At 49.9% G+C, this 10,094-nt stretch overlaps 1 protein-coding gene across 1 annotated transcript; it reads left to right on the top strand.

Moving 5' to 3' along the window:
• Positions 1 to 215: 215 nt before the first annotated feature.
• On the top strand, positions 216 to 8,246 carry DMRTB1 (DMRT like family B with proline rich C-terminal 1). Its single transcript, XM_012776304.3, has 4 exons — positions 216 to 756; positions 2,553 to 2,746; positions 6,540 to 6,750; positions 8,182 to 8,246. Exons 1-4 carry the CDS (start codon positions 216 to 218, stop codon positions 8,244 to 8,246), a joined length of 1,011 nt encoding a protein of 336 aa, XP_012631758.2.
• Positions 8,247 to 10,094: the final 1,848 nt, after the last annotated feature.

Below are 10,094 nucleotides of genomic sequence, written 5' to 3' on the forward strand. Positions count from 1 at the left end.
TCAATTCCTTGCACTTAATTACCCAAGGCACAGAAACTCCAAATTTTGCACCCCCAAAAAGGGAGGGAAAATGCAAAAGTCTTGCAGCAGTTCCTGGGACGCACCGAGAGCTGCTTTGTTACAAGTGTATCCAAGTCCCCAGCACCAGGGACTTGTGGGACACCGCTCATCCCTGCTCCACTCGCTCTGCAGTTCCCAGAGGTGGCGGTTGTGCTATGAAGGCAGACTCAGCCAAGCTGGCCGATAAGATGCTGCGTACCCCCAAGTGCTCGAGGTGCCGGAACCACGGCTTCCTGGTGCCGGTCAAGGGCCACGCGGGCAAGTGCCGCTGGAAGCAGTGCATCTGTGAGAAGTGCTACCTGATCACCGAGCGCCAGAAGATCATGGCTGCGCAGAAGATGCTCAAGAGGCAGGCCTCCGAGGAGGAGGATGAGGTGACCCTGGGCGCGCAGGGGCTGGAGCTGGCCTCTGGGGCCGCGGCCGCTGGCCCAGGTGCAAGCCTCCGCCCGCTGCCTCCGCTGGCCGCTTCCCGAGATGCCGAGAGGCCTCCGCGGGGCCCGAGCCCCGGCCCAAGCGCCTTCCAGCCAGTTCTGGGGGGCCGCGGCCACGTGGGGCCGAGCGAGCGAGCTGCTCTGGCGATGCCCTATCCTCTGGGGCCCCAGCTGGGGGCGGAGGCCGCAGGCAGTGGAGGCTACGGCCGCCTGGAGCTGCGCAGGCCTCTGCGGCCCATGCCCAGCCCGCCGTTCGCCGACTTCGGTAAGATTCCCAGGCTCTGGGCTGCAGCCCTCCCGCTGGCGGCCAGCCTTCCCACATGGGCCTCCGGGGTAGAGGGTTGGGTGGGAGATGTTTTCCAGAGGTAACGGAAACTGCCTTGACAAACCTTTGGTTTGGGTGACTTTTTGCAAAAAGGAAAAAAGGTAGAAAGAAAGGAATGGGTGGTACAGCGGGCTTTCAACCTTTAGCCGCAGTTTTTGCCTTTCCAGCTTGCAAGAAAAAATGGCCCCCCGTCAGCTTAGCAATGGCGCCTCCACGAGGATGTCCTAGGTAGACCAGTCTTACTGCGCTTGCGCACCTCTTTCCCGCCCTTTTCTTGGGTTGGAGGCTCCGCCTCCAAAATTTCCCTGCTGGTGGGTTGGCTCAACTGTGACTGCGCCTGCGCATTTTTCCTTCCCTTGCCACAGTCTGGAGGCTCCTCCCTTCAGCAGTGCGCTGGTCCAGTGCGCTTGCGCACCCCTTCCCGCCCTTTCTGTGGACGGGACTCGGACAGCTTCTCTACTCCCTTCGAGAGAACGGTTGGTCAGCTTCTTTTTTCTCCCCTCACCTTTTTTTTTATAAATAACATTGTACTTTATGTCTTCCTGCTTTCAGTATTGAGGTATAATTTTAAGTCACATGTACATTTGAGGCTTTTAACGCACTGACTGCCACTCTAGAAAAAAAATTTTTCCTTGGCGCCACAATGTTTTATTACAAAAATAGAATACAAACTTCGAAAACAAAATGATTCTAATTTAATGAAAACTTTGTTATTTTTTTTATTGTTTTCTATGCGTGAGTTATATGCAACTTGAAATAGTTCACGCGGCTCCCAAGGTGAAGAGACGTGTGAGTTACTCATACTTCAGGAGGCCCCGGGCTCAAAACTGGCGTGAGTTAAATACAGCTCACATGGCAGTTAATGGTGTTTAAAAAAATGGCTTTTTGGGTGCGGAGGTGTTTTCTTGGTGTTTTCCCTATGGGAATGTGGTAGAAAGGGCACAGGTCAGAGTCGGGAGGCTGGGGGCTCACCTTCTAACCTTGGGCAAGCTCCTTCTTTTGGTGGCAGTCTTTCCCTTCCGATGCTTAGGGAATTGGCCCACGGGTCTCTGAAGGTCATTTCTGCCTTCTGGACTTTCTAGGAAAATCTAGGTCTCCAGGGAACAGGGTGTCTGATGGGGAAGACAGACCTGAAACAGCAACCCTAGGAGAAAGCTCCCTTTCTAAGAACACAGGGTGCCTTTCTTTGTTTCCTCTCTGAACAAATGAACAGACACTGAGCACTTATTAAATACAATGTGCTAGACACTGGGATGAAGAGGTGGGGATCTTGTCCTTGTGAGAGGGACGAGGTTGATCTAAGAACCACATAAATCAGTGTACAGAGCTCTAATAATTGATGGTTTAGCTGTGGCCTGAAGGAAGAGATGTAGCTGAGCACTGAGGACTTCAGGAGGCCCAGTGGGGTGAGGAGAGAAAGCCTTCCAGGCGCTGCAAAAGCATCTGCAAAGGCCTTGGGCTGGACCATAAGCAAGAGGTGGTTAGGTTAGAGGACAGGATGAGGTTGTGGCAGGAATCAGCCCCATTGGGGTGTTTGGCTGTGCTGAGAACTTTTTCTAAGAGCAGTGGGACATGGCTGAAGGATTAAAAAGCAGTGAGGTCAACGGGTAATGGCTGGGGGAGTTCTTTGTAAATGGATATGTGCTTGTTATGCTGCCACCCTTGACAGTCCTATGTGAGGCTCTTTTTCCCAGCTCTGTGTTTCTAACACTCCCCCCATTGCTTGCCTTCTTCAGGACCCCCACTGAGCATCAACTCGGATTGTGTGATGGGATCTGAGTACCTGGAGAGAGAGCCTCCCAAGCTGTACCCGATGCATCCCTACCGCCCGTTCCCACTGGGCTACCAGGATGCACCCCCAGCCCCAGGGATCCCCCTGCAGCCGGGCTTCCGGCATGTGTCCTGCAGCCCCTACCATGGAGGAGGCTTGGTGAGTCCCATCCCTCACTCCTTTTCAAGTTCTTCCTTATCCCAGCTGCCCTTGCTGCATTGAAGCCAGTTGTCATAATGGTGTACCCACTCTGTGCCAGCCCCTGAACGCAGGTAAGAGGGATGCAGCATTGACTGGGTATCATGTGTATCATGTGTGTTGCTGGGAGTGCACATGTGTAGACAAGTCTGCACTGCTCGGCCTGGGCTGTGGCAAGTGCTTTTAGAGGTTGTGGACTAAAAGGCTCTGGGAGCCTTGGGCTAAACACTAGCCTTTATTTATGGGATGCTGATACTAGAAGAGCCCTTTATTTTGCTGAGCACCAGAGTGTGACTACCGCTTTCCTAGGGCCACAGAGTTCAGGGAAGATCCAGGACCAGATGTTGGTTCCCTACCCATAGGTATAGCCCACTTGAGATTGCAGAGGGCTTTCAGGAAGTGGTGGTGGCATTTGAGGTGAGTCATGAAAAATATAGAAACCTTCCCTTGAACACCTGTCACCTTAGGAAATATTTGTTAGAATAATGAAATTTAACTCTTTTATAAGATTAATGATCAGTTATTAACTGGTGTTCTCTTTAAGCCTGGAGTTTTGAATGCCAAGTGTGAAAAAAGTCAGGTCACCTGTTGTGTGGAGTATAAGGGAAGAGTGGCTACGTTTTGTGGCTTGGTTACTAGCTCCTTCCAGACTAGGATAGTTACAAGCCGTCTACCTTTTGGCAACCTCTGAGGGCTGTCAGGACTTTAGGACAGTGAGAGGCTGGGTGACCAATCCTGACTTCGGCTCTGTAGGCTGGACCTCTAGGGAAGTTTGGCTCAAAGGCAGAGCAGGTTCATGGAAATAGGGACCACCATTACCTTTACTTCCTCCCTCAGAGCTAAGAGCCTGACTGGGTTTCTATAGAGATGTTTCCCTTAGGTGGATGGTGGAGAGGGGTGAGGAAAGAGCAGACTTCTTCATTTAATATGGAATGGGATTAGGAAGAAAGATGAAAGCTTGTTATTTACATAATCAAAGTCATTTGCCACAGCGTGGATCCATCCGTTGGAGTTCCAGCTGTGCCTGGGCAGGTTGGGCACATACGCTACTGGGTCCTACTCAGCCCCAGGAGCATCAGCATCTCTTCTGTCTGTTTTCGACACCATAGTTGTACTTATAAATCAATTTCCATTGACTTAAGGGAAGAAAGTTTGAAAACCACTGGCCTTGATCATTTCCAGGGTGCCTCCAGACTCTATGTGAACCTTCAAAGTATATGATATTACCCCATTGTAGAGTTGAGCAAAAAGACTCAGAAAAAATTTTGTACAAGGCCTCAGAATTGGAGAATGAGGGACTGAGATTCAGATTACACAGCTGGTTGGTGATGGAGCCAGGACATGGATCTTGGTCACCTGACTCCAGCCCAAGCACTTCCTGTTGCCCACATGTGTCTCACCCAGAGGCAGAACGTGCACAGCTCCTGATATGCACCATCACCACTGCCCTGCCTGACATCTGTGGGTGCTGACTTTGGCTACCCTGTGGCAGCCCAGGGAGAGCAAGGCATCTCTAGCCTCCACACAAAGAGAGAGGCTCTGGCCAAGTAGAACACACTCCGTCTGCTCACACAGAAGCCTAGAGCCTGGTGTCCATGGCAGGGTTCTGATTGACAGGCCTGCCAGACGGCCTTTATTAAGAGTGTGATCTCAGTTGGTTTATCTGGGCCTGAGCTGCCACCACAGGCCTCAGGCAGGAGCTGTGATCCAGGGAGAGACTTGGCTGAGCAGCTTGGAATTAAAGCACTAATAATCCCCCCTTCCACCCCCTAATGTCTGGAGAGAGAGGATCAGGCATTTATTTGTGAGGCTGTTTCAACCCAAGAGCCTATGAATTACTTTGATCCTTGTTCTGCTGTCCCTGCCTAGGCCTGGAGATGCTCCCCAGAAACCTCTTCCTTTTCCTGTCTCTGCCCCACCTTCTGCTGCTTTTCTTCCTCTACTCTTCCCAGAAGAGCACAGCCTTGGATTTGGACAGATCTAGGGTCCAATCCTACCTCCATTGTTTCCTAGCCATGTGACCTGGGGAAGTTAGCTGACCTCTGAAGCCCTCACTCAGGTTCTTAGTCTATAAAATAGGGTGGGAGAACCTACTGTATTTCCCCGAAAATAAGAGCTACCCATAAAATAAGCCCTAGTAGGATTTCTAAGCATTTGTGCAATATAAGCCCTACCCCGAAAATAAGACCTAGTGATGGCCGTGGCTACTCAGGGTATCTGCACAACCCATGCATTTCCTCGTGGAGTGGTAAAGAAGACAAGCAGCCCTTCTCATCTGCCCCATCATGACAGCTACTATCCATCCCAGAGGCAACTGGAAAGGTGTGGGCAGCCCACCAACAAGGTCAGCTCCCCCTGTCAGGTCCCAGCCATCCTGTGCATGCTGCAAGCTGAGGCTTTGAGGGGAAAATAACACATCCCCTGAAAATAAGCCCTAAGGTGTCTTCTTGAGGAGAAATAAATATAAGACCCTGTCTTATTTTCGGGGAAACACGGTATCTCACAAGGCTGCTGATAAGTGATAAATAAGGCATGATACATGTAAAATGCCTAGCACAGGGTCTAGCACATAACAGGTACTTAAGAGTGGGCTTTCTTCTCTTCCTTATGGTCAAATAAAGTTAGGAAATGCTAGATTACTCAAAGGAGATTTTTGCAGACTACTCAGAGGGTCATGTGTGACCCTCCAATGTGGGGTTTCTCAAACTCACTTGACCAAGAGCACTTTTAAGAACACTTAGGGTTAGTGTGAAAGTAGTGAGTTATCTCACTTGATTGTTCACAGTCAGTTACAGATTGAACTCCTTGTTCTACTACTTTCCCCCCTTCTCACTACTGCATTTGACCAGTCTTAAAAAAAAAACGAACACATAGATGTATCTTGTAGGGCACGGGAGCAGCTTGGGAGGTGCTGCTCTGAAGTATCTGGATAGAGAAGTAAATAATAGGAATTACATCTGAAATTCATTATTATTTCTTATAATATTCCTGTCTTTCTCAATTAAGCTCTGAGCTGTGTAGTCATCCCCCTTCCAGAGCCCTTCATTGGGCCTCGTGCTATTGTGTGGGGTTAGCGTCTATCTACTGAAGAAGGAACGGAAACACAAAAGGGTTGGTCAGTAAGGCCGATTGCCTCAAGTTCTCCAGCTTCCCTTGCCACAGTAACACCTGCACTACACGCAGGTTGCTGACTTTTTCTCCCAAAGGCCCCCTGACACTTGAGTTTGTCACTACACGTGCCAGACAAGGGGACTCTATGGGTTTGGGGTGCATTCAGACCCTTCACCAGCACAGAGCAGTGCCGAGCAGGGGTCAGCTTAGTGGCTGGTGGAGTCACACAGACTTGGGATCTAGTTCTACCTTTGTCACTTAGCAGCTCTGGTGCCCTGGGCCTGTAGCTTCATCTCACTGAACCTGTTTTTCATCATTACAGTGAGGATAGTCATAGAGCCCCCTGCCTAGGGTTGTAAGGATCTAAGCATAATACTACTGGCATATACAGAAGGGCTCAGTGTTGCTGTTCAGCTGTTTCCCAGGCGTATCTGAGAGAGTCTGTATTCCTTCTTGCCTTCAACCATTTGGAAGGTGTTTGCTGAGGCTCCATTCCAAGTGCCCTGTGCCTAGGTGTTTGGGGCCACAGAAGTGAATCTACCCCATGGGGAGTGCCCCATTCAAGGGAACAAGAGCCATATTTGATCAGCTCATCTGGCTAACTCTCTCCCCTCCCTGCCTCTCTATCACATGTGCACTGCAGGTGTCTGAACCAGTGGGAGACTTCCAGCCAAGCTACTACCCGCCACCCCCGCTCCCACCCCCACCCCCACCCCCACCAACACCGCTGCAGCCCCAGTTTCTTCCGCCAGGCTTCCTCTCTGCACTCCACTTACTCCCGCCACCACCGCCTCCACCACCTCCATCATCTTTTTCACTGACCATCCTGTCTGATACGGACAAGGAGAACACTGGTAAGTGAGCACCAGTCTTCCAGCACCCAGGGGAGCCAGGAACACTTTCTGGAGGAAGGGGGACCTAATCTGAAGTGGGCATGGAGAGAAGGGATATAGAATTTAAAATGTGCTAGGCCTTGGGATAAGTTCTTTTGTATGCCCCTCAGTCCCCATAAGCAAGCACTAAGGGAGGAGGGAATGGGATTCCAGATGAGGAAACTGAGGCCCCAAGGGGTTCCTGTAGATGTCAGTGGCAGAGCTGAGAGTTGAGCAGAATTCTGTGACTCCAATCTAATGCATATTCCCTTATCTTATCAGCACCATGGGCAGAGGTTTGGAGGGTGGCACACATATGGTTTGTTTGAAAGACCAGAGGTGCCAGGCCTCTTTGACTGGGGTGGGGCCTCTCTGCTTAGAGAAGCAGCAGATGCTGAGCCTGGAGTAGTAGCCCAGAGTCAGTTTGGGGCTGGTGGGGTTGTTCCGCTGCCCCAGGCCACTCAGAGAATGCCAGACCAGGAGATGGAGACTCTGTCCTTTCCAAGCTCTGCCACTGGTATGCTGAGTGAGCTTCAGCATTCAGGCCTCAGTCTTTTCAACTGTAAAATGGTCCCCTTACAGGGTTACCATGATGGTCGAATGAAATTCTGGATGTGAAAACACTTTAGGTTTTCTTTTGAGGGCTTTTGTAGCTTTAAAGCCTTTAGGACGTGTTTTCCTTTCAATTTTCCCCTGGGGCTACTGTGATTTGGAAAGGGCTGGGGAGACTCAACCAGGTCTTTAAAATGACTGTCAGAACCATCTTAGGAACTAGGTGAGTCAGGTGATGTCATCCTCATTTTACTGAAGAGGAAACTGAGGCCTTTTGCACACTTACTGTGTGTGTGATGCCTAGGCCCAGTAACTGGAGAGGTGGTACAGTGAGGCTTGAAGCTGCTGGCCTGGTGCTAGGTAGCCTGTATATGAGTCCTGGCTCTAGCGCTTAGCAGCTGTGTAAACTGGAAAAGCTAATTCACTCCCTGGTGCCTTAACTTCAGCATGTCTAAAAGTGGACTAATAATGGTCCCTACCTCATGAAGTTATTCTGATGATTAAAAAGAACCTGAAGCAATGAAGGCATTAGTGAAAATAGGCTATCACTGACTGCTTCACTCACTCTTCCTGCTGCCAATACAAGGTGGGCATTGTCTTGGTTTACAGAAGCGGAAGCTGAGGTTCAGAGCTGTGGAGTGTCTTGCTTAGTGCCACCCAAATTGTGAGAGCAGAGCTGGAGCTGGAACTTGAGTCTGTATCATGTGGCCAGGGCTAAGATTCCAGTCTTCTGATACCTAGCAAATTAAATTCATTTTCCATAGGGACTGGGAATGATGAGACAGCCTTATAGAAAATCTGTATCTGCAAAAAGATGGTTTCCCTCTTTCTAAATCCAGCTGACTTCTTTGTCCTTCACAGATGACCAGGATGCGGAGGTGCTGGGTGAGCCCAGCCAGCCATCATCTCAGGAGCAGTCTGACTAGGCCCAGGCCCACTCCTCCAGGCCAGCAGAGTGGGATGTCAGGGGGGTGACAGCAATGATTTTCTTGTCTGTATGCATGATGTGTAGGGGGAAGGATGTTGATAAGCATGGATGGCAGCAGATTCCCAGTTCAAGATAGGAGTAAGGAGGGTGACTTCTAAGGTTCTCTCAGTCCTGTGCGGTTAAAGGAGGAGTGTGGAGGAAGATATCAGAGGGGAAGGCCAGGGCTCTGAGGAGTGGGGGGCTAGAGGAAGCTCCCATTTAGGAATGAATTTAACTGGCCCTGGGTTGCACTGCCGTTTATCGGACTGAGCCCCAGAGGTGGTCTTTGATTTCCTCAGGCCCCGCTCCAGGACAGGAGGCACCATCTATTTCAACCTTCTGCTGCCTTTGCCTGTTCCCCGGGGGCTGAGGGCACCACAGACATCAAGCTTCCAGCCCATCCAGGTGGCTGGAGCGAGCAGCCAAGACCAGAGACGTTGACAGCAGGTTCTGCAGCGTCCTGCCTTGCTGCTCTGTCTCCCACCATCTTCCTGGCCACTGCCCCTCACCCCTTCTCCAGGATGTTTTACCAGCAAGCATCCTGACCCCTGGGGCTGCATATACCTCCATAATGTTTAAGCCATTATGGGCATCATTTCTGGTTTAAAAAAATCTTTTAAAGTTTGACTATTTGATGTTTTTATAGCGATTGCCAACTTTAAAAAGTAGGCTTTTTCTGATGCCGTTTCCAGGGAATAGAAAGGTGTTTCTGAATCACCTGTGACATCAACAGTATTCTTCTCTGGGGATGGTTGACTGTTGAAATAAAATGAACATTAGAAATGCTTGTGCAAGGTTTATTCTCTCTTTAATTCTCACTGTTGGGCAGGAGCCTGGGTAGGGGCATTGGGGGGCCTGGGTTCATGGCCTATTTGCTGGCCTTAACTGCACTTGCTTAGGCAAGGCCCTCCCTATTCTACCCTCCCCCTTCCTTCACCTTTCTTAACAAGTGAGAGGACTGGGCCAGGCTAGTAGACTTCTTTACTTTCTTTATTATTACTATTGTTATTTTAAGCAGTAGAAACCTTTTAAGGAAACCTTTTAAATAAAATGTAAAGATTTCTTTTAGTTTCCTTTCTCTAGCTCTTTGCATGGTCTCTGCAGAGGGACATGGTTTTAAAAAACAACAACAGAACTTGATCCCATTTTGCTGTTTTAGGGTCCTGGGCCTCTTTCCTTGGTTTTATTTGTTTCTTTAAAATACATCCTGTGTCTCAACTGGATTCAGAACCTAACAATCCCCAGCTTTACCCATGAGAAGCATGGAATCTAGTAGAAGAGACAGAAAAAGAGTCCCACAGGATTGGTACTAGAACAGAGAGAGGTAGACAGGCTATGGGGGGTAGTCAGAGAAAGCCTCCTACAGGAGTCAGGGCCTCAACTGCATCTTAAAGGGAAAGAATGAGTTAGGTGAAGAGAGATAGGTATTCCAAGTACAGGTGCAGAAAGAGGGGAGGGGATGTGGACTGAAGGATTCCAGAATAAGGGGCAGGTACCCAGGAGAACAACCTGGCTGACCTACTTCTTGACTTGCCTATGGGCGGGTGTGTCCAAGTATCCTCCTAGCTCCTAGGACAGGTGGCAGGAGAATCACTGACAAGTGATACTTTAACTGTTTCCTTACATCAGTGTGATGGCAGGGGGTCCAGGGCTTGGGCCTGCCCTGTTGGAAAGCACTGGAGCAGGCACTGCCATGGGAATTTTTTAGTTACTGCTTTACAGACACAAAGTTGCTTTCAGCAGGGCAACCCAAGCATGCTGAGGCCTGAGGCCTACAGGTCAGCATTGGCTTCAGCCTGGATCTGAT

The sequence above is a fragment of the Microcebus murinus genome, chromosome 2 (assembly GCF_040939455.1).
Source record: "Microcebus murinus isolate Inina chromosome 2, M.murinus_Inina_mat1.0, whole genome shotgun sequence".
Taxonomy (NCBI): Eukaryota; Metazoa; Chordata; class Mammalia; order Primates; family Cheirogaleidae; genus Microcebus; species Microcebus murinus.

Excerpts from the sequence above, each read along its gene's own strand:
- DMRTB1 (XM_012776304.3), top strand. The coding sequence starts at position 216 with ATGAAGGCAGACTCAGCCAAGCTGGCCGATAAGATGCTGCGTACCCCC. Across the intron at positions 757-2,552 it reads CCCGCCGTTCGCCGACTTCG|GACCCCCACTGAGCATCAAC; the intron begins GTAAGATTCCCA and ends TGCCTTCTTCAG. Across the intron at positions 2,747-6,539 it reads CCTACCATGGAGGAGGCTTG|GTGTCTGAACCAGTGGGAGA; the intron begins GTGAGTCCCATC and ends TGTGCACTGCAG.